Source organism: Dryobates pubescens, chromosome 12 (genome assembly GCF_014839835.1).
Source record: "Dryobates pubescens isolate bDryPub1 chromosome 12, bDryPub1.pri, whole genome shotgun sequence".
Taxonomy (NCBI): domain Eukaryota; kingdom Metazoa; phylum Chordata; class Aves; order Piciformes; family Picidae; genus Dryobates; species Dryobates pubescens.
In genome coordinates this window covers 2,245,782-2,270,576 of record NC_071623.1, presented here as the reverse complement: position 1 = coordinate 2,270,576, position 24,795 = coordinate 2,245,782, and the positions used below count along the sequence as shown (strand labels likewise).

Below are 24,795 nucleotides of genomic sequence, written 5' to 3'. Positions count from 1 at the left end.
TTATTACTCTCTACAACAACCTGAAGGGAGGCTGTAGACAGACGGATGTTGGTCTCTTCTCCCAGGCAGCCAGTACCAGAACAAGAGGACACAGTCTCAGGCTGCACCAGGGGAGGTTTAGGTTGGCTGTGAGGAAAAAGTTCTATACAGAGAGAGTGATTGCACTTTGGAATGGGCTGCCTGGGGAGGTGGTGGAGTCGCTGTCATTGGTGGTTTTCAGGAGGAGACTTGATGGGGTGCTTGGTGCCATGGGTTAGTTGTTTAGGTGGTGTTGGATTGGTTGATGGGCTGGACGTGATGATCTTGAAGGTCTTTTCCAACTTGGTTTATTCTATTTCATTCTATTTGCCCACTGCTTTGCCTGAATTTGATCTGCCAGCACAGAGCAGAATGGGAGAGCTCAGGAGCAGCTTTGAATTTCCTAAAATGAAGTGTTCTTCAGCTTCTAAAAACATTAGTTTTGATTATTTTCAGAACTTAAATGTTACATATTTCCTGAGGAATAATTTTCCTTACTGTAAACTGAAATTGGTATTCCACAGTAATTAACTAAGCATCAACAGGGAGTAAATCTTAAATACCAGCTTACAGTACATCTTGAGACATAGCGAAACTTGGAGGACTGAAAGCTGAGGTCAGAAGTCCATGCCTCAAAAGGCATGGCAAGGAGGGTTAATGTGACAGAATCTAGATGTTTTTCTTTTCTTTTCTTTTTAATTAGATGGGATAAGGTTATGTATTAGTGCTCAGCTCACAGCTTGTAGTACTTTTAAGAAGATCTCTTATCACTAATGCATGTAAAAAACATATAATTAGAATACATAGAATACATAGAATAAACCAGGTTGGAAGAGACCTTCAAGATCATCGCGTCCAACCCATCAACCAATCCAACACCACCTAAACAACTAACCCATGGCACCAAGCACCCCATCAAGTCTCCTCCTGAACACCTCCAATGATGGCGACTCCACCACCTCCCCAGGCAGCCCATTCCAATGGGCAATCACTCTCTCTGTGTAGAACTTTTTCCTAACATCCAGCCTGAACCTCCCCTGGCACAGCCTGAGACTGTGTCCTCTTGTTCTGGTGCTGGCTGCCTGGGAGAAGAGACCAACCCCCATCTGGCTACAACCTCCCCTCAGGTAGTTGTAGAGAGCAATAAGGTCACCCCAGAGTCTCCTCTTCTCCAGGCTAAGCAACCCCAGCTCCCTCAGCCTCTCCTCATAGGGCTGTGCTCCAAGCCCCTCACCAACCTTGTTGCCCTTCTCTGGACTCGTTCCAGCAAGTCAACCTCCTTCCTAAACTGAGGGGCCCAGAACTGGACATAGGACTCAAGGTGTGGCCTAACCAGTGCAGTGTACAGGGGCAGAATGACCTCCCTGCTCCTGCTGGCCACACTGTTCCTGATGCAGGCCAGGATGCCATTGGCCCTCCTGGCTCCCTGGGCACACTGCAGTGAAAGAAACCACATATTTTTGAAAAGCAGTTAAGAAATTCTTTAAAAGTTTAAAAAAAAACCAGAAGGATTCTGTGATGCAGGGGGGGAATAGTATGGGATGAGTGGTAATGCATATAAAACACTTGAACTGCTGTTGAGGTTGTTAATTGTGGCTACTGAAGTCACTGAATTGTGAGATTGCAGTGAGGAAGCTGATGATGGTCAGGCTGTGCTATTGCAGTGATCTTACCCGTTTCCATTATTCATTTTAGTATTTTTTTGCATGTTATGTTGCCAGGAGCAGCACAAATTCAAGCTCCAGAGGGAGTGGAAGTCATTGCAAAAGTGAAGGTCAAGAAGACTCTGTTAAAAAAGGCTCAGAAGAGTCAGGGCTTGAAGACGAAGAAACAAGTAAGAAGTACCATAATTTCTGTAATGTTGAGGCAATGTCTGTGACTACTGTTGAACACAATGGGAGCCTCATACAGGAGCATTTGAAGGCAGAATACAGCCATAATAGAACATCTTCTTCTATGCCCGGGTGACTGCCTGGTGGATGTGGGGCAGGCTGTGGATGTAGTCTGCCTGGACTTCAGCAAGGCCTTGGACACTGTCCCCCACAGCAAACTCCTGACCAAGCTGTGAGCCCCTGTCTTGGACAGCAGCACTCTGAGCTGGGTTAGGAACTGGCTGGAGGCTGAGCCCAGAGAGTGGTGGTGAATGGTGCCACAGCCAGCTGGCAGCCAGGCACCAGTGGTGTGCCCCAGGGATCAGTGCTGGGCCCCATCCTGTTCAATATCTTTGTTGATGATCTGGATGAGGGGATTGAGTCCATCATCAGTAAATTTGCAGATGACAACAAGGTGGGGGCAGGAGTTGATCTGCTGGAGGGTAGAGAGGCTCTGCAGAGGGACTTTGACAGGCTGGACAGATGGGCAGAGTCCAACAGGATGGCATTCAACAAGTCCAAGTGCCAGGTGCTGCACTTTGGCCACAGCAACCCCATGCAGAGCTACAGGCTGGGGTCAGAGTGGTTGGAGAATAGCCAGGCAGAAAGGGACCTGGGGGTACTAGTTGACAGCAGGCTGAACATGAGCCATCAGTGTGCTCAGGTGGCCAAGAAGGCCAATGGCATCCTGGCCTGCATCAGGAATAGTGTGGCCAGCAGGAGCAGGGAAGTCATTGTGCTCTGTACTCAGCACTGGTTTGGCCACACCTTGAGTCCTGGGTCCACTTCTGGGCCCCTCAGTTTAGGAAACATGTTGAGATGCTGGAAGGTGTCCAGAGAAGGGCAGCAAAGCTGGGGAGGGGTCTGGAGCACAGCCCTGTGAGGAGAGGCTGAGGGAGCTGGGGTTGTTTAGCCTGGAGAAGGGGAAGTTCAGAGGAGACCTTATTGTTCTCTACAACTCCCTGAAGGGAGGTTGTAGCCAGGTGGGGGTTGGTCTCTTCTCCCAGGCAACCAGCACCACAAGAAGAGGACACAATCTCCAGCTGTGCCAGGGGAGGTTTAGGCTGGATGTTAGGAAGAAATTCTTCCCAGAAAGAGATTTGCCATGGGAATGTGCTGCCCAGGGAGGTGGTAGAGTCACCATCCCTGGAGGTGTTTAGGAAGAGCCTGCATGAGGTGCTTGGTGCCATGGTTTAATTGATGAGATGGTGTTGGGTGATAGGTTGGACTTGATGATCTTGAAGATCTTTTCCAACCTGGTTAGTTCTGTTCTGTTCTGTCTAGGAGTGCCAGTATCCGTTAGATTTTCTTACATTTTTTTATATGTCTGTGTGTGTATCAAAATGAAGTAATGGGATTAAATACTGTATTGCTTAATTCAGGAGTTCCTGATGAATATCCCAGGGAAGATGCAAATGCTGAGGAACTGAAAGCTCCAAATCAAACTGCAGAGAGGACAGAAGAGAGTATGTATCTGTATTCTTTCAAATACAGCTATATAAAGCAGAGAATGAAAAACTGAATTTCCAGTAGAAAACTCCCTGTGCATGATTTAACTTCTGTGACCGTTTGGAATGTCTTCCAAAATAGGCTATGATCACTAATGCTGTGACTTGTTTTCTCAAACATTTTCTGTTAGCTGCATCAGATAAACCTTGTCCTGAGCATTCTGGAATCCAGCCAGAAGAAAATGGTCCTGATGCTGACACTGTTCCTGGGAATGTAGAGGAAGAAGCATCCTGTGAGAAAAGCGGAAATCAAGAAGTTTCAGATCAAAGTACGGAATCCACTGTCAACTCTGTTGGTGCAAAGGATGAACCTCAGCTTCAGCCATACCCAGAATCCTCAGGGCTTGCAACTCCAGAAGAGTCCTCCACCAGGACCTCAGCTCTCCAAGAAACTGACGATAGTGACGATGATCCTGTTCTGATCCCGGGGGCAAGGTATCGAGGAGGACCAGGACACAGGTTAGGGAAATCCTTTTCTCTGCTATTGCTTGGCAAAGTGCCTGTCATTTATTTATTTGTTTACTTTAAAGGGAAAAAAATCTAGAAACCTGTGCCTCATATCCACAATTAAAATAAATTGTTCTTTGACAACTAGCCAAAAGCTTCATGTCTGAGTAATTTGTCTTATATGTAAGGTAGCTATTTTTTATACAGCTATATATGGATAGCCATATTTTCCTTCCTAGCCAAGCAAGCTCCTGCCGATCTAATACCTGCTTGTGCTTATTTCTGGCCTGCTGAATACCTGCAGTTCATTTTTTATTATTCTCCCCATAGACATAAGTGTGGAAAGCTCATAAATGAGTGTGAAGGGTACTGGAGCCTACATTTTCTTTCAGCTGTACTTTAGGTGGAGCTTTCAACTGTCGTTTAGCAGCGCTGAGTTTGTAGGACGTATGCTAAGACTGGTGCTCCGTTTTTCACTCTTTTTCTTGGAAGGAGAAAGCCTGCAATTCTTTTCAGTTTGTTGGTTATTGAGTATCAGCAGATGAAAGTGACAGTAGATGAAGAAGGTAGATTACTAATCATTGTCATTAATAAAAGACACATTTAGTAAGATTGGTGTTTGGTGGTTTCATTCTTCTTTTCCTTGTAAAATATGAACAGCTGTACACTCCTGTTTGATCATTCAGTAAACTTAGCCCCCAGTTTGGTACTGCTAATTTAATTTAAATCCTTGGACATTTTAAAAGCTGTGGTAATTATTTAAACAAACACCTCTTAGCATCTGTTAATTCTACCATTAGACTTAAGAAAATATCTTACTTGTTTTATATGTTATGTAATCCAGTGTCTGATGCCTTAACTTTATTCCTAACCCATTCAAAGGCAGTGTTGCCTTGCTATTAATTTCCTAGACTGGCAATGGAAGTTCTTTAGAGGAAGCATTACAGTATGTCTTCATGAGGAAACCAGAAAGAATTTAATAACTGTGTAGGGAAAAAGCTTTGAATAATTTGCAGTTAAAAAAAATAAAAAGTCCTAAGCCACCACACTGTCAAAGGTAACACAAAGAGCAGCCATTGGTGGCACAAATAATCCTGCTCCCTAAATGACAGCTTTTATTTAAATAGCCAACACATACAGATTCCCTCTTAATCCAATGAATTTCCATGCAATGCTAAGTAACTGTAGGTCAATGTATAATGGTGGAAAGAGTTTCCACTGCAAAGCCAATGTTCATTGCAATCAGTGATTGAAGAGCAAGCTATGAAAAGCTCTGACATTTTAATCCCATTTCTGTTTTCAAGCGGGGTTCTTAGCTTCTCTGCACGCACCTTATGTTGGCTCTACAAAGTAAGAGTTGTTGTGGTAACGTAATAAGAATGACACTTCCAGATATTGCCTAGCTGCTCCCATTTCCCACTAGTGAGGACATCTTAGCTGAAGTTACACTTTATCTGAAAAGCTTTCTTTCCTTCTTTGTGTGCAACAAGATTCCTTCCTGTAGCAGTTTATCATATAGGAAAAAATCATTAAGCTAAATTAATGATATCATTAAAATTCTTTATGCAGCCCCTTGCTCCCTTATTCTTTCCCCCAGTACAATCTGACAAAAGTTGCTGTGCAGTCAGTTCTGGTTTGGTTTAGGATTGTCTCCAGACTTTCATTACTCGGGTTTAATGGCCAGTCAATTCGTTCTGCTTGGGTTTTGTGTGTGAGCAGTGGAGTTTTCCAGTTCAGCTTCTGAGCAGTCAGATGCATGTTCACAGTCTGCTCCCTACTATGCTTCTGGTTTCAGGAATTTTTAAATGCCCTCTGAGACACTGGAGAGGAGTAAAACATCCTATGTGTACACAAAGGAATTGGAATTTCCAGAGGGAAAGCAAGCACTGGTGGTCTCAAAGGCTAGCTATAAGCCTTCTTAATATTCATATCTTACATGAAATAGAGTGGCAGGAGCTGTAAGTCCTCTCTTCTGTTACAGTTGCTGTAGCATATAATCTTTTTCATAAACTGATCAGATTTATAGCAAATCCCCCTGGCCCCTTAACTAGCTACCTCTAAACTTTGCTGCTATAGTGGGTGCAAATGGATGAAAATTAGTAATTTTGGTTTGTGCTAACTCATTTTGATTGAAGCAAGTTTTTCCTGCCCACTTCTTATTTAAATCATGTTCATACTGTCCCTTTTCAGCTAAGAGTGCCAAGTTTTTCTCACTCCTAACAGTAAAAATGTGTGGGTGTCCTGACGTCACGCTGGTTCCTGTCTGTGCTTCTCCACGTTCCACTTCTTTCCTGAACATAGTAGCCCAGAATTGTGCACAGTGCAATGTTTGCATTTTGCTAAGGTTAATGGTATGAGTATTACTCTTGGTCTAGAGAAGGTTCTCTGAGACAAATGTGTGCTGTAGTTGTATCATTCTCCTCTCTTGCTTATGGCTCTCCTTGCTGAAAGGCTATTAGCAATCTGTTAAACCAAACTTCCTGCAAGACTGGTGCTTAACTCCACCAGTGTGTTAGAGCCTTACATTTTCTCTCTTCTCATTTAGCAAACTGTGTTACCTAACAATTCCTTTACTAAATCTCATTGCCACAAGTGTATCTAATAATTTTGTTTCATATGTGTTATCCTATCAGATAATTAATGGCATTAATGTAGATGCAATAAAGTAGATTTTTCTTTTGCTTTGAGGCTTGTTTTCTTTGGTTGGTTGTTGTTTGGTTGGGGGTTTTTTGTCTTCTGCAGAAGGTAATCATGGTCTGCCTTTGGTGAATGTATTTTATGCAGTGACAAGATGTGTAGTTATAATTTTTCTCTAGGACAAAACCAAAAAAATAGGCTGCAGCCTTTTGAAACAGAGTGCTTAATGCTAGAAAGATTAATCTTTCCCAGTCTATATCATTCCTAGTTTTATTTGCAATCAATTTTAGGTTTCTTCAGGTGCTGTTCTTTATACATCTAATACGAGAACAAATTCCACAGTTGGGGAAACAACAATAAATACAGCTGCCTCAAAGTCATTTTCCCACTGTAAAGTACAACTCTGGGCAGAATTCTGGTTCTACTCTGGAGAACTTACTGCTGCATCAACTCCACTGGTCTCCCTTTAGTAAGATTAAATGTGGAATTCAAATGCACAAAGAAAATGTTGTCTGCTTTGCAAATCTAATGTTTACAGACCTTCCATTATTTGAGTTTTGACTACAAACCCAACTTGTAATGTTTCCATACCAAGGACTGGGTCTTTCTCTCTCACACATAATCTAAGAACAGATACAAGGAACATAATCTCCTTATAGCTCATGAGGATAGCTCTCACTAACTAACCTGAAACTGAACTGTTGGGAAAGACCATGCAGCAGATCTGGAAACACAAAGCTTGGACTAACTTCAGTATTTTGAGAAGGACTTACAGTAGCAGCAGCAAAATATGTAGAAATACTATGATCCTTTGGTTGAGAGGTGGGCTAAGTCAGCTGAATGTTGATTAGGAATCAGCTAGGAATAGTTTTGGCACAGAAGCACATTGCTTTGAAAGAAATTATTGAGGATATGACATCTGACTCTTTCTGTAACATTTCTGTAGCTACTGAGCATCGCTATGGGAAAAGTGAAGAGCGGTGACTGAAAGAATAGAGTTATTCAACTTCTTGTCATTGCCTATGAAGAACTGCACAGGAGCTCTCGAAGTTAAAAAGAAACCTGTTTTGTGCAACAGAGGAGTTTAGCTAGATAGTCAACAAAGTAACTTCCTGGGAATTTTAGGGAGTGCACGGAAAAAGGTCTTTTGTCTTATAAATATGAGGAGATGTGTGGGTTTTTAAGTCTCTAAGCAGGCACATAGCACAGCTTTAAAACTCACCAAGTCTAGAAAATGTAGGTGGAATAGGGATAGATAATGTGGCTTGCCTTGGCACCGTGCTTTGTAATTTAGGGTGAACAGCAGACACACACAAAATGCAAATGCTTCCTGCGCAGAGAGTGTAGTTTTCAATGAATTTGTCTTAATTTGCCCAAATTAGCCAAAATAACTCTCTGAGGGCTGCTTTCCTACTTAAATGACTGAATTAATTTTGTTTACACTTTGACAGAAGCTGATCTATGAGCAGAGGCTAAGCCTGAAAACGTTAAACCAGCAGGTTAAATGTTCAGGTGTGAATGCAAAATGGAAATGATGATGCAGCTGCTGCTGCTTCTTCTGCTACAGTCTATGAAGAATTCACTGCATTTTATGACATCTTTATGTATCATTATGTAATTTGAATACTATTTTTGCTGAAACCAAAGTAGGCCTGTACTAACACATTGAGGAGAAGGAGTTGTCTCAGCTGGAATATGCAGAGCACATTTTGCCATCGATGCTAACCTTTTAAAGACACGATGCACCGCATTTTTGAATGACTTCAGTTGTTGTTCCTTTTACTAGATATAATATCAGAGGAACAGCGATAGGTGATAGAATAATGAGGTAATTCATTATTTTCTTCCTCCCCTCTTCCTTTTTACTGCCATATAATGGACTTATCAGGTTCTTGTTTTTCACATCTAACTGACATCATAAGAACTGCTGTACTTTAAATGCTATGAATTACAGAGCCTATTGCTTGAGTTATATTTAGCCGCATGTATTGCATGGGAATTGGAAAGAAATGGCAGTGTATAAATTTAACAACCTATTAACATTTTTACTGTGTGCCATAGAAATGAATGGGGTTTGAAAAGTGAGTAGTTTGTGAAAAGCAAATACTTTTTTGTTTGTTTGTTTTAATTCATTTAGCTGCCGAGGAACGTGTTACATTTGCATGTGCCGCTGCTGACTTGCTTTGTGTGGTGGGTTGAAGTTTCCCCCCAGCATTAACTTTTGCCAGACCAACTCAGTTAGAAGCAAATGGAGCTGTATTTACAAGCACAATCTACACTCTACAATGAATATGCACAAAACATACAGGAGTTACAATATTATACAGATATTTACAATTGATAAACAGTACAAGGACACTCCTGGCCAAGGACCAGGGGAGGCTACCAGCTTCTCCCCCCTTGCCTCTCCTCTTACCCACCTGTACAAAAGGGGCAAGAGAAAGGAGCAGAGAAGTTAGGCTTAGCCAAAACCAGCCAAAACACACAGACTATCCCTACCAAGTGAAGCAAAACCAGCCAGAGATCATAAGAGAAGAGAAAAGGGCAGAATTATTATGGTACAGCTCCTCTTATTCCAGATATGTGCCCACTGAATTTGTTTAGAATCATCTTTTGTTTTCCTTTTTACACCCAAGAGTGATTTGTTTCTATTTTCCTACTTTTCTGCTCAAAATCTGTAACTACATTTTAAAGGCATAACCTAAAACCACCACACTTTGTCTGGTAGCAGAGAACACCCAGTTCTGGACAAAAATGTAACAATACATGTATCAAAGAGAGTTTCTTGTTTTTTTTTTCCTGAACAAGGTTATGGAACTGAGCATAATTTAAAAGCTATATTTAATATAATAATACATATTTGTAATAACATAATATGATATACATGTAAGAATAGAATAGAATAGAATAGAATAGAATAGAATAGAATAGAATTAACCAGGTTGGAAAAAACCTTTGAGATCATCAAGTCCAACCTATCACCCAACACCTCACGACTAACTAAACCATGGCTCCAAGGGCCACGTCCAATCCCCACTTGAACACCTCCAGGGATGGGGCCTCCACCACCTCCCTGGGCAGCACATTCCAATGGCAAATCACTCTTTCTGGGAAGAACTTTCTCCTCACCTCCAGCCTAAACCTCCCCTGGCACAGCTTGAGACTGTGTCCTCATGTTCTGGTGCTGGTTGCCTGGGAGAAGAGACCAATCCCTACTGGCTACAACCTCCCTTCAGGTAGATGTAGAGAGCAAGAAGGTCTCCCCTGAGCCTTCTCTTCTCCAGGCTAAGCAACCCCAGCTCCCTCAGTCTCTCCTCACAGGGCTGTGCTCCAGACCTCTCCCCAGCCTCATTGCCCTTCTCTGGACACCTTCAAGTGTCTCAATGTCCTTCTTAAACTGAGGGGCCCAGAACTGGACACAGGACTCAAGGTGTGGCCTAACCAGTGCTGAGCACAGGGCACAATGACCTCCCTGCTCCTGCTGGCCACACTATTCCTGATGCAGGCCAGGATGCCATTGGCCCTCTTGGCCCCCTGGGCACACTGCTGGCTCATGTTCAGCCTACTCTCAACCAGTACTGCATATGAGAAGGACATCTGTCACATACTGTATTCTGTGTGCAGTGAGAAAGTGCAGGCAATGGCAAGATCCCACTGCCTGTTTTATTGTTGCAGGCACACCCAACACTGAGCTTTTCCTTCTGCTTCAGATAATTTTACATTTCTTTATTAATACTTACATAACAATACATGTTTATCAAGATACATCCTAAATTTTATGCAGTGTATCTTTTTATGAAGTTTAATGGAAAAGTCACTTGATCTCATATTCTTCAGTGAAATACTTGGGTGAATGAACTGTTAAGAACATGCAAGGCAATTTGGGCAATTATGTTTGGCCCCACACTGTGAGAGGGAGAAGCCATCTACTGTGATTTGCTGTAAAGGCTCTACACAGGGAAAATGGCACAAAATAATGCTAATGATGAAAATTAACATCCTGCATTTATGTCAGAGTATCACAGTATCAGTCAGGGTTGGAAGAGACTTTAGCCTGAGTCCTATACTTTAAATGCCTACAGGAAAATAGTACAGATATTTATTTCTTTGTCTTATATTTCATTCTTAGCTGCAGTTAGCATGCATGGATTTAACTGGGCAACTTTCTCAAAGATTCAGGAACCTGCATGGTTTTTTGTACTTCCAATTCCACATCAGGCATTCTTTCTATGTTAAACATGTTTACCAGGGAGTTCTTTAGCTTGTCAGCATAGCCCATGGGAATAATTGTTTCATATAAGCTTAATATCAAAGCGAATGATGCATTCAGCGCAGAATGTTTTAGCAGTGTATTTTTCTCCAGTTTTCACTCTCTGTCTGCAGCATAGCAGGGGAAAACTCTGAAAATATTCTGTAGCTGTGAGCAGTGGAAAGATAGGCTGTGTTGCAAGGCCAGGAAATCACTTGGGAGTGCATTATGCCAAACACTTTATATGATCAGCAGTGAAATAACGTGGGCTTTAGGGCAGCGTCACCGTGCTATTAACATGATGGTTTTGACCTTGGTTTTGAACTATTTCAGTGCACAAAAGTTGACAACAGTATAGGATCTTTCCTAGATTTGGAGGCTTCTGCACTTTGGCTACAACAACCCCATGCAGAGCTACAGGCTGGGGTCAGAGTGGCTGGAGAACAGCCAGGTGGAAAGGGACCTGGGGTTGCTGGTTGATGGTGGGCTGAACATGAGGCTGCAGTGTGCTCAGGCAGCCAGGAGGGCTAATGGCATCCTGGCCTGCATCAGGAACAGTGTGGCCAGCAGGAGCAGGGAGGTCATTGTGCCCCTGGACACTGCACTGGTTAGGCCACACCTTGAGTCCTGTGTCCAGTTCTGGGCCCCTCAGTTTAGGAAGGAGGTTGACTTGCTGGAGTGTGTCCAGAGAAGCGCGACGAGGTTGGTGAGGGGCTTGGAGCACAAGCCCTATGAGGAGAGGCTGAGGGAGCTGGGGTTGCTGAGCCTGGAGAGGAGGAGACTCAGGGGTGACCTTATTGCTCTCTACAGCTACCTGAAGGGAGGTTGTAGTGAGGCGGAGGTTGTAGTGAGGCAGAGGTTGATCTCTTCTCCCAGGCAACCAGTACCAGAACAAGAGGACACAGTCTCAGGCTGCGCCAGGGGAGGTTTAGGCTGGAGGTTAGGAGGAAGTTTTACACAGAGAGAGTGATTGCCCATTGGAATGGGCTGCCTGGGGAGGTGGTGGAGTCACCGTCGCTGGGGGTGTTCAGGGCGAGGCTTGACAGGATGCTTGGTGCCATGGGTTAGTTGATTAGGTGATGTTGGATGATAGGTTGGGCACGATGATCTCGAAGGTCTCTTCCAACCTGGTTTATTCTATTCTATTCTATTCTATTCTATTCTATTCTATTCTATTCTAAAGGAACATGGTGATCTGGTCACTAAAATCAGAAATACAATAAAGTTGTGGATATTTATCAGAGGCTTCTATTGTAGTATGATGATTGTGAGTTAACCTTGTCATGCAGCTCAGCCTCACCTCGGCAGCTTACTCACTTTCCTCCAGTGGGCAGGGGGGGATGGGAAATCAGGAGAGTAAAATAGTGAGAGAACTTGTGGGTTAAGATGTAAAGACCAATACAGTGGCTTGTTAACTTGCCACCTTCCTGACTCTCGTGGTGATCTTAACAAGCCAGCTGGTTAAGGCACACAATTGGAATTCTTGGGTCAGTGCGTGGTAGCTGGCAGATGGATTCTCCTACATGGTCAACAAAGAATGACCACAGGGCATCACAGAAATAGGTTCTAAATTGATAATTATAAGCCACAGGTCCTGTGCAGTTGTTTTGCATCGGGAAAATAGTTTACATGAGATGATATCAGCAAAAGGGAGGGGGAAAAAACATAATCTTAACTGTAAAGAGCTGAAGAGGAGCCAGTGTTTCTGGTACTTTGAAAAAAGAGACAGTGTTTGTATGTAAATGCATTTAGAAAGACAAGAAACAACAGAAATCCTTAATCCTGGAGAATCAATACTCAGCTCAATACTCAGTACAGAGCCGAGACAAGAAGGATGGAAAATGTAAGTGAGCTTTATAGCCAACTGCTGCTGCCTAGCTCAGGAGATGATCAGTCTGATAATGGTGTGGGGAAGGAACAGGATCATCTGGGATACAGCATTAATTTTGTGGCAACCACTACATCTGGACCACAAAGTTTGTAGTGGAATCCCTTTAGATTGTAGATTTTGCTTTTGAAAAACACACAATTGATTCTGACTGCCTCTGCTCTAACTGGTAGATGACCACAGTTGTTTTAAAACATAGGAGACCAGTTAGCCAGAAACTGTTGAGTAACTGAGGGCTGCAACTGTCTCAAAGAGAATTCTTTTTTAAAGAGCAACATGTGACACATTGTGCTCTGAGACACAACCTGGTTATTCCCTTATGCACGTTGCAAAGGTGGCCCTATTTAAAAGAATTCTTCTTACACTTCAGAATTTCTAAACATACAGGAAATGCCCTAAGAGGCAACAGGTGTACAGTAAGCCTAAAAAAGTTGGGGGTTTTGGTTTGGTTGTTTGGGGTTTTTTTAATCATAGAATAATTAGGTTGAAAAAGACCTCAGAGATCATCAAGTCCAACCTATCACCCAACACCTCATGACTAACTAAACCATGGCACCAAGTGCCACATCCAATCCCCCTCCAAACACCTCCAGGGATGGGGACTCCACCACCTCCCTGGGCAGCACATTCCAATGGCCAATCTCTCTGGGAAGAACTTCTTCCTAACCTCCAGCCTAAACCTCCCCTTGTGCACCTTGAGATTGTGTCCTCTTGTTCTGGTGCTGGTTGCCTGGGAGAAGAGACCAACCCCCACCTGGCTACAACCTCCCTTCTGGTAGTTGTAGAGAGCAGTAAGGACTCCTCTGAGCCCTTTCTTTTCCAGGCTAAGCAACCCCAGCTCCCTCAGCCTCTCCTCACAGGGCTGTGCTCCAGACCCCTCCCCAGCTTTGTTGCCCTTCTCTGGACACATTCAAATGTCTCAATATCCTTCTTAAATTGAGGGCTCCAGAACTGGATACAGGACTCAAGGTGTGGCCTAACCAGTGCTGAGAACAGGGCCAGAAGGACTTCCCTGCTCCTGGCCACACTATTTGTTATGCAGGCCAGGATGCCACTGGCCTTCACTGGCCTTGGGCACACTGCTGGCTCATGTTCAGCCAACTGTCCACCAGTACCCCCAGGTCCCTTTCTGCTTGGCTGCTCTCCAGCTTCTGTATCTGCTGTGCTCCAAGTGGTTAAGCTGCTAGCTGAGGTTATGTTGGTGCAGGCAGAAATTGCTTCTCACAAGTAGAGATAAAATGCAAACCATTTTGGTTGGTTGGTTTTTCTTTGTGTGACTTAAAAACTATAGAAATCTGTAGTTAGGGACAAGTCATGCCTCTCAGAGAGAATCCTTTTCCCTGTCATGGTCTTTATTCTGCAGTGTTGTTAGATTGGGCTCATATTTCTCTTTTCTGGAGAAGACTTGCTTCTGCCAGGCTGCTGCTTCTGTGGCGTGTGACCAGCGTGCCCAGTGACAGTACCGCAGTTACAGCCATGCGTGCCTGGCTGCATTCCCTCTGCTGACATGTAATCACCAGCCTTACAGAATAACCACATACCAATGCATTAATGCCTTTTAAAATAAGACACCCACCCAGCATTTTATATTAAGGGATTATTTTTGTTGAAAGACGGAGTGTTTTTACCAAATATTGCTTCGGTGCTTCTGCTTTTGTTTTAAAATGCATAGCTCTGACTGCTGAACAGTCTCCAGGCTTGGTATGGGGGCTCTTGGGGTTGTTCTTGCTAATGTCTGCATTTAAGCCTAGGGTATTTAGAGGAGGAGATTACTTTTTCTAGAGATACTGTGGTGAAAAATCATGCACAAAACTACTGTGGGTTACCAGTTAGGGTCTTTAATACCACCTTCTCATCCCCAAATTTGCTGCTTCTGCCTAGCAAGTAACTTCTGAGCTGTACAAGCTTTCTCAGGACTAATGATGTTTAACTTCTCTTTTTTTTTCCACTGCTCATCTTTTATTAATTAATGTAGAGAATACTAATACATTAAGTGATAGAGGTAAGGCTAGCAGGTGTACTTCTGAACCCAAAAGGGTCTTCCTGTACTGAAGAGTTATGTGTGTTGTTCCCAAAGCGTGTGGTCACTTAATGGGGTTGGCAGCAGAGCAGCTGTTTCCAGGTGATTCTTGCTTTCACTTTTCTCACAGAAAACCATCCTTTAAGAAAAGCAAGTATAAACCCAAATATGTACAAATAATTGTTTGAAGTGTCTGTGTTTTATGTAGCAAATCATTTAGTTGCCACTCTTCTTTCTTGTAGAAATAAGCGGGTGAGGGGAATAACTCTGTGAGCTTTAACATACAGCTGTGCTTTCTATTCTTGGTATCTTTATAATGACAAAGAACATAACCCTTTCCCCCCCAACTGTATGATGACTTTGTGACAAAACCTCTTCTTAAATCTATTTAAGATTAAAATTGAGAATCCATTTATTATAAGGACCAACTAACAAATACAGTATATTTATTTAGTATAGTATAAGGAGGAGCAATGAGAAAATTGCCTAAATATGAGATTTGGGGGGGGGGATAGAAAACTCTCACCAAGGCAAGTAGTGCTTGCCTGCTTTCCCTGGGATTGCTTGCTAGACAAACTCCAAAGAACTGTCACTGTGAAGTGGGTCTGTTGGCTAGTGCTTATAAAAGTCTTCTGGTTTCCATAAAACCTAAGGATTACTTTAAGTATTAAAAGCTTAGTTGTATTAGATGATCTGCCTTAGTATGGCAGGTTGTGTTTTGGTGGGTTTGTGTTTGCTTTTTTGGACAAAAAAGGCTCTGTATTGATGACTCCCTGCTTGCACTCCTTCTCTCCTTTCCCTAGCTGTAGGGCAACACTTACTTTAATTTTCTCAGTCCAGCTTTCTGCTATGACAAAAATGAAACACAAATTCCTGTAATAGTCTGACTCCTTTCATTCTCCTGAAGTCTCTACCTGCTCCCTCTTGAGAGTGACGTCCCCCTGGGACTGTGTTCAAGACCTCAAAGCTGATAGCAACCCCGGCTGGGAACCAAAGAAGAAAAACACTTAGGTACAGGTGCTGGGATGTGACAGTTTGCTTATTACAGCAATCTGCAAACTTAGAGCTAAAATTTGGCTAAAATTTGGTCTTCTCAGAGAGTAATCAAAAATAGCTTCCTGAAATGGAACATTCACAAACCAAACCACATAATTTCACAATGTCTCTTTATATTAACCCAGGAAACTTTCTGCTGTATCCCCCACTGCTAACGGAAGGGGATGTTGCTACAGGAATTGATTTTAAATCCTCTCTCTCGCCTTGCTAGGAGCTTTCTCAAGCTGTCTAAATCTTGAGTCTTGTCACCCAGAAACACTGAATGCATTTAACACATTTTTTTTTTAACCTTTTCAAAAGTTCCCATTCAGAATGGGTTTTTCACTTTAGAGTTTTGCCATCTCTTTGCAAGTGGAGGAATCTCTCTAGCACTAAAGAATAAAATAGCATGTGAATTTTTGCCAGCAGCTGAAGTTTGCTCTTCGGAGGGGGAATCCAATTTTGCATCATTTGACATTCCACTGTCTTGCATGCTCCTCTTGTTCTGAGCCAGGATGGGAAATGAAAGGCTCTAATTGTACACTAGGGATCATATTGGTGTATGTTCCACTTTTATGCAGAGTGTGGTTGAGTGCTCAATTATTATTTTATAGTCCTTTTTGATAGCCTATTTCAGTACTTCGAGATGGACTCTCATTCGTGTTCTCCTTGTCTGCAATTTATAGACGATCTGCTGTTGCCCGCATTCAGGAGCTCTTCAGGAGAAGGAAAGAAAGAAAAGAAATGGAAGAGCTGGAAACGCTGAACATCAGACGCCCGCTGATAAAGATGGTTTATAAAGGGCACCGCAACTCCCGGACAATGGTACCAACTCTTTGTCTCTTTTGGGAACTGCAAGGCTTTTATGGACTGAATCAGGGTAGCTGCCACATTGACAGCTTGCCAAAAAGGATATTGTGAAATACTGGAAGCAGTCTTTCTTGTATTCAGAATAGAATAGAATAGAATAGAGTAGAGTAGAATAGAATAGAATAGAATAGAATAGAATTAGAATAGAATAGAATTAGAATAGATTAGAATAGAATATAATTTAGAATAGAATAGAAATATAATAGAATAGATTAGAATAGAATAGAATAGAAATAGAATAGAATAGAATAGAATTAGAATAGATTAGAATAGAATAGAATTTAGAATAGAATAGAATAGAATAGAATTAGAATAGATTAGAATAGAATATAATTTAGAATAGAATAGAATAGAGTAGAGTAGAGTAGAGTAGAGTAGAATAGAATAGAATAGAATAGAATAGAATAGAATAGAATAGAATAGAATAGAATAGAATAGAATAAACCAGGTTGGAAGAGACCTTCCAGATCATCGCGTCCAACCCATCAACCAATCCAACACCACCTAAACAACTAACCCATGGCACCAAGCACCCCATCAAGTCTCCTCCTGAACACCTCCAATGATGGTGACTCCACCACCTCCCCAGGCAGCCCATTCCAATGGGCAGTCACTCTCTCTGTATAGAACTTCTTCCTAACATCCAGCCTAAACCTCCCCTGGTGCAGCCTGAGACTGTCCCCTCTTGTTCTGGTGCTGGCTGCCTGGGAGAAGTTGGAAGCCACATAATTTGCTCTAAATGAAAATTGAAGTTAGTGTGACTCATAGAATCACAGAATCAATAAGGTTAGAAAAGCCCTCAGAGATCATCAAGTCCAACCTGTCACCCAACACCTCATGACTAACTAAACCATGGCTTCAAGTGCCACTTCCAATCCCTTTTTGAATGCCTCCAGGGGCAGGGATTCCACCACCTCCCTGGGCAGCACATTCCAATGGCCAATTAATCTTTCTGGGAAGAACTTTCTCCTCACCCTGAGCTAATGACTCATGTCCTTGTGCTAGGCATTTAAGATTTCATGAGATTCTCTGTTTAACTTCCTTTGAAGTCTTGGGTATTTTTTTTAACTCCTTTTTTATTTTGTCTGTCAGCTTAAGTGGTATCAAATGTGCCTACCTTTAAAATTATGATTTGATCCTCACTTTCCCTTCCAAACTCTTTAAATATTAAATAATAATTTTTAACAGCTTGGAAGGGAAAGTGATTAATAAATCAGAGTTCTGAAGAGGCTTGACATCTCTGAATTATCATAATATTGAAATAAAAAGAAGCAGTGCTAGTTATTAAATAGTGATCTAACTACTAGATGCTCTTTTTCATGCAAAGTACTCTACCAAAAAAGTGCGCTAAAAAAAGAACTCTGAAAAATCGCTGCTTTCTGAAGCAGTGGTGCATGAGCAAGTTGGTTTTCTTGCTGTGTGTGGTTTTTGCTTTTTACAGTATTTTGAAGATGGAAGCTCTGAGGAGTAGGTAGTATTTCGTAGAAGTAGCAGGTGTATTATCATAGAATCAATAAGGTTGGAAGAGACCTCAGAGATGATCAATTCCAACCTGTCACCCAACACCTCATGACTAATTAAACCATATGGCTTCAAGTACCACATCCAATCCCCTCTTGAACACCTCCTGGGACAAGGACTCCACCACCTCCCTGGGCAGCACATCCCAATCCCCAATCTCTCTTGCTGGGAAGAACTTTCTCCTCTCCTCCAGCCTAAACTTCCCCTGGCACAGCTTGAGACTGTGTCCTCTTGTTCTGGTGCTGGTTGCCTGGGAGAAGAGATCAACCCCCACCTGGCTACGACCTCCCTTCAGGTAGTTGTAGATGATCTGAGGAATAGTGCCTCTACCTCCAAAAGCAATTTTCTAGAGTTTGTGTGAGCATCTGTCATTATGTTGGAGAAAATGCTTCAGTAGATGCATATTTCAGTCTACAGAAGAAAAAAGGCTTTGAAAGTGCTTTGATTAATGACAAGGACTTTTGCACTGCATTTCAATAATTAATTCTAATTGCTTAAAAATCCATTAGTTTGAAAGTTATAGCATCAAGCACTTTGTAATGAAGAAGTATTAAAACTAAGCTTGCCTAAGTGCTCTTAATGCAGTCTCTATGTGCATACATGCTGCTGTGCACATTATTGCATGGACTTTGTTGTTTGGTTTCTTTTGCAGGTGGGTTGATGGGTTTGCTTTTCTTTCACTGGAGTAGGTATGACAAGGAATGCAGACAATGAAAGCTGATGTAACCTTCCCACTTGGTTTTGATGTTGGCAAACTGAATTTCCATTTCTTTTTTCTGAGGGATACCCTCTTGCCTGCAAGGCAAGGGCTGATGGTATTTCCCTGTTAAATTTGTGAAGAAGACTGCTTAGAAAGGGCTTCTTGCACTGCTGAGCAGCCCAATTAAATGACCATGAACTATTTTGATACCTCTGTGTGTGTGTATATTTATACACACGCACACACATATTATATATATATGATATATATTAATTGTATCTATCCACATAATGAAGATGATGCAAGCAAATTGATTATTTCTGGTGCTTCCATACTTCTGAGAACTGAATTTGACAAGGCAGCAATGTTTTTAATGAATGTATTTTAGATGTCATTCTTTGGTTGTCAAACAGCAAAAGAAAAGCAGCGTTATATTGAGGTTTGCTTGCACCAGCGGCAGGGTTGGCAGAGTTTTCTGTCCATCAAACAGATCCCTGCCATGTAACCCACTCAAATGAGGTCATTAGAGCCCTGAATATTACCAGCTTTTCATGAAACAGACCTGGAAGTATGGCTGCTGGGGGTGGGTGGTAGTGATGCAGGGTGGGATTTCCTGTTTCTCTTTGGCTCTTGGAGTTAAAAAATCCTCTTGTGTGCTCAAACTCCCCTGGTTTTTTTCTTCCACATTGGCCTTTTGCTATGTGCCTTCATCTGTTATTTGTGTGTCTTATCTCTTCCTCAGTGTTTTTCCCTCCAATCCTAGTCTTATTTCCTTTTATATATACACCATTCCTCCTCTACTCCACTCACCCCAAGTCCTGAGTCCCCCCCTACAAACTGTTGCCTCAATAGAGTATCTGTGTGTAACCAATAAATGGGCTAAGTCGTGTACGCATATTGAAGTGTGTATGTCAGCTTGAAAACACCTTTTTCAGATGTGAATCTCCATTCTCTCCATTTATGTGGTCCTGAAATGAGATCTGATGAATATTAGAGATGTAAAGCCAGCAGTTAAATAACAGAATAAAAAGGCAGGAAGAAGTCATAGTTGAGAAATAAAATACGAAGTTATTTGCTATTGAGATAACGTAGATGTACTTAGGATAATAAAAATGTACATGAAGAGGAACTGTAAGTGAAAAGCAGCTGAAAGATGAATGGATTGGAAATGGGTCTTTCACTACAGCATCCAGGAGTGCAGTTTCCCTGGCTTATTTTTAGACTTTGGGACAACTTTATTGCACTAACTGCAATCAGTGCTACACTGTCTACAGTCAAAGATCTAGCAAGGCTGAAATGTCAAACTGGACATACTCAGGTTGGAAATAAAATAGGTATTTTTGACAGTAGTAAGGGTTCAACTTCTTTATCATGGTGATTTTTCAAATCAAGATAGCTGGGGCAAAACACAGAGCAAGACAATGACATTGTCCTTTTCTCTAATGCTTTTCTGAGAATAATATGCCAGGAGAAAGATAAGGATGTGGATGCAGTCTCCCTTACAGCTTTGTGATGCTGTGGTACTTGGGAAATAATTCCACAGCAGAATTCTGTGTAAATGATCTCAAAATCAAAATTTGGTGCCTTACTCCAAAGATACTCTAAAATACTTACAGTTATCAAAATAGTTATGCTGAACTTCAAACACTGGACATCACCTATATGAATGATGCACTTACCCTTCTCCCTCAGCCACTGTATCTAATCTCACACCCTCTGGATGATGTAGGACAGCAATGGGACAGGATGCTGCTGAAATCAGAAGTGATTTCTGAAGACAATTTTAATCATTAGTGAAGGAAGTGAAACATTCTTGTTGTCAGAATGATAGTTTGGCTTTGATGGGCTTAGTTCTCTTTAAGAAAGGAGGACAAGTGAGGCATGAAGAGATTAGAATAGAATAGAATAGAATAGAACAGAATAGAATAGAATAGAACAGAATAGAATAGAATAGAATAGAATAGAATAGAATAGACGAGGTTGGAAGAGACCTTCAAGGCCATCGTGTCCAACCCATCAACCAATCCAACCCACCTTAACAGCTAACCCATGGCACCAAGCACCCCACCAAGCCTCCTCCTGAACACCTCCAATGATGGCAGCCCATTCCAATGGGCAATCACTCCCTCTGTATAGAACTTCTTCCTAACATCCAGCCTAAACCTCCCCTGGTGCAGCCTGAGACTGTGTCCTCTTGTTCTGGTACTGGCTGCCTGGGAGAAGAGACCGTCATCCACCTGTCTGCAACCTCCCTTCAGGTAGTTGTAGAGAGCAATAAGGTCACCCCTGAGTCTCCCTTTCTCCAGGCTACATTTCACAAACCTAGTAGTTGTTTCTTGAAAAACAAGATTCTAGGGTGGCTTTTTATGGCTCAGAAACCGAATAAGCCACTCTCAGTCTGTAAACACAAGGGTATTTTGAATGTAAGAGGTGTAGAATAATATCAACATTATATTCCAAGGAATTTGATATCTGACACTGCTGCCACTTTTCCCTGGCTTGCAATTTCTCTGTCATTTGTATAATTATTTTCATTGTGATGCTGCTCTGTTTCATAGGACAGACTGTTTCAGCCACCTTCAGATGAGATTGCAGGTCAAAGAAACACTCGAGTCTGGGTGTAGTGAATGCACAGTTAATAAGTAATACAGCATTTACAAGTAGTTAAATAACATTTAAGAAATAAAAATAGTCTAATATAAATCATAAATAAGTCCACACAAAAATATAACTAGTATGTAAATGTGATAATCAGATAATACCTTATTCTTATGATCCTATCTCATTTTAGGAAGGGGGATGGGAACAAAGGGGAGAAGAAAGTTCAGACTTCTTGAGTTGCTTGTGTGCCCAAGAAGGTTTCAAGTCAAGTGCATGTCACGTTAGCCATCCTGTCCTTGGCTGTATCTGCTATCCTTTTTAGTTCTCAGAATCGAGGGCAAGACAGACTAGCCATTCTGAAGGGAGAGATGGTCACTTATTTGAAGAGTGCTCACAGCATTGTTAGCAAATGCCAACCCAGAGCAGCAATGCTCACAAGGCCATGAATATTTATGGAGCTCAAGACAATAGGTTTGAATACCTAGTGAATTATAGCACTTCACACAAATAATGGGAAACAGCTGACGTAATAATCTGTTACTATATAGTATACTAGCCTAAAGCATGAGCATACTGTCCCCTGAAACCATCCTTTTTCTTTTACCTAGAGGAGGATGATGTTCCTCTCTTCAGAGGAGGCTGTGTATGGATGGCAGGGGTAGAAAGGCAGAATGCAATGTTCCACCTTTGCCTTCCCTGCTGACAGGGTCCCTCTGCTCTAAAAGAAGCCTTTTGTCAGTCTCCCTTAGTGCTGTCAGAGCTTCCTGGAAAAGCTGCCAGAAGGGAAAGTGCATGCTGTCTGCATCACTTCCTTGGCTGAAGAGTTGAAGTTGAAGCAGCTGTTTTTCTGGAAGCTTTTTGAAGCTTATAGAGTTGAGGTGAGAAGTGGCTTGCTTTCTAGAAGCTTTCTCCAAGGACCTTGGATCTTTCTGCAATAGCCTTCATTTGGTGATGCCCTGTTCATTCACACACAGCTGTGCACACTGTTAACCCACATTTTGTGTGTGAATGTTTGTGAGTTTCCTCACATCTTTTTTGGTTTATGAAAAATTCTCAAGTAATTTGTGTGTCTTCCAAGTAAAAGTTATCATCAGCATGTCACTCTCAGAGGTGTATTACTCTCTACAACTACCTGAAGGGAGGTTGTAGACTGACAGATGTTGGTCTCTTCTCCCAGGTGGCCAGTACCAGGACAAGAGGACACAGTCTCAGGCTGCGCCAGGGGAGGTTCAGGCTGGATGTTAGGAAGAAGTTCTACACAGAGAGAGTGATTGCCCATTGGAATGGGCTGCCTGGGGAGGTGGTGGAGTCGCCATCACTGGAGGTGTTCAGGAGAAGACTTGATGGGGTGCTTGGTGCCATGGGTTAGTTGATTAGGTGGTGTTGGATTGGTTGATGGGTTGGACACGATGATCTTGAAGGTCTCTTCCAACCTGGTTTATTCTATATTCTATATTCTATATTCTATATTCTATATTCTATATTCTATATTCTATTTTCTCCTTCAAACATACAGTTCTCCAATCAGAGAAGTCTTCCTTGAAAGTTTTCATTATGACCAATTATAATCCAGAGTCAAATGACTGTGTTATCAATAATGATAGAGAGGAGCTAGCTATAGGCCAAAAGCAAAGTTTGTAACTTCTGATAAGTGAGTGACTTCACTGTAATTTGTGTAATGCTAGTTCAGTCAGTGCAAAGTAAAACGCCATACACTGGCCCAAGATGCCAGAATGAGCCTCAGTGTGAACAGTAGGCCCTCAAACAACTCACTTCCTTTGCAAGACAGGATTTGCCTTGCTCTAGAAATTTATACACAGCAACATGTGCATTTAACCTTACTTTTCAATAATAGATAATCCATCTTGGCAGTCTTATCACAGGCACTCTTTGCTGATAGCATGACTGATATCACAGTATAACTAAGGTTGGAAGAGACCTCGAGGATCATCGAGTCCAACCTGTGTGACATCTGGTAGCCATATAACTTCAAGTCTTTTGCAAAGACTCTTAGATGCTTCAACAGAGTAATGAAAGGAATGACCACATAGAATAGAAGAGAGTAGAATAGAATTAGAATAGCATAGCATAGCATAGCATAGCATAGCATAGCATAGAATAGAATAGAATAGAATAGAATAGAATAAACCAGGTTGGAAAAGACCTTCAAGATCATCGGGTCCAACCTATCACCCAACATTATCTCATCAACTAAACCATGGCACTAAGTGCCTCATCCAGTCCCCTCTTAAACACCTCCAGGGATGGTGATCACCTCCCTGGGCAGCGCATTCCAATGGCCAATCTCCCTGGGAAGAATTTCTTCCTAACTTCCAGCCTAAACCTCCCCTGGCACAGCTTGAGACTGTGTCCTCTTGTTCTATTGGTGTATCATGACATTGGCTCAGCTTGCAGGCAGAGATGCTTTTACATTCATCAGCTGTAACCATAATAGCTGAAGCTGAAGAGTCACTTTCACCTGGATACCTTCCTTGTTTGCTGGCTTATAACTTTTAATTTTGGCCTTGGACTAAGAATTTCTAGTTCTTATCTGATTGATTACAGAGAGTTGAGAAAAAAATTCCTGTTTGATTTCATGATCCTTTTTTATCTGCCAGATAATTCCCACCTCCCAGTTTTCATAAGCTTCTGTCTCATCTCTGTAAATGGAAAATCCCCAGCAGATTAACCTGTCACTCACTTTAATCTGCCAAACTCTTCCCAGAAACTGTTTCACACAGCCTTGTCTCCACTATCATTCTTGTCACTTCTGCAAGAGACCAATCTGCTGCCATTTATTTCCAAACTGCTCAGTCTGCCCCAGCTCCTCCTCATTTTTCTGTTAGCAGCCACTTTGCTCTGAAGATTGTTAACCTTCTGAATTTTCTTCTTTGGTAATTTCTTTTTAAATGTTTCCTTTAACTTTTCATAGTTTTCACAAATTTTGTTCTGGAGCTCTTTCTCCAGGGGCAGAGACGAAGGATGGAAACGGAAGGATGCTTTTGGATGTGCTTTCCAAGCTACTCAAGTAACTGTTGTTTTGGTTTCACTATCTGCAGATAAAGGAAGCCAATTTTTGGGGATCTAACTTTGTCATGAGTGGCTCAGACTGTGGCCATATCTTCATATGGGATAGACATACTGCTGAACATCTCATGCTGCTGGAAGCTGATAATCATGTGGTGAACTGTCTTCAGCCTCATCCATTTGACCCAAGTAAGATGGTGACTTTTCATAGACTGCAAGTTCAGGTTATCTGTAGTAAAGCATTTTAAAGCACAGCCCTGAATTCTTTGTTCAATAGAGTGTTGTAATGATTAATGACCCTGTTATTCATTTCTTCCCATATTACCTGACTTATACTGCTTTTCATTTTGTCTTTCACTACTAATGACTCTTGGCCTTTAAAACCCTCCCTATTCAATAACAT

The 24,795-nt window shown here is 42.0% G+C and overlaps 1 protein-coding gene across 1 annotated transcript in view; it reads left to right on the top strand.

Moving 5' to 3' along the window:
- The window catches only part of DCAF6 (DDB1 and CUL4 associated factor 6), a 122,938-nt gene that overhangs the window by 90,358 nt on the left and 7,785 nt on the right, over positions 1-24,795 (top strand). Inside the window, exons 14-19 of the mRNA XM_054165874.1 lie at positions 1,740-1,852; positions 3,272-3,355; positions 3,529-3,856; positions 8,268-8,309; positions 16,360-16,498; positions 24,425-24,581. Of these exons, the coding sequence (XP_054021849.1) occupies positions 1,740-1,852; positions 3,272-3,355; positions 3,529-3,856; positions 8,268-8,309; positions 16,360-16,498; positions 24,425-24,581 (863 nt within the window). The remainder of the gene's footprint in view (positions 1-1,739; positions 1,853-3,271; positions 3,356-3,528; positions 3,857-8,267; positions 8,310-16,359; positions 16,499-24,424; positions 24,582-24,795) is intronic.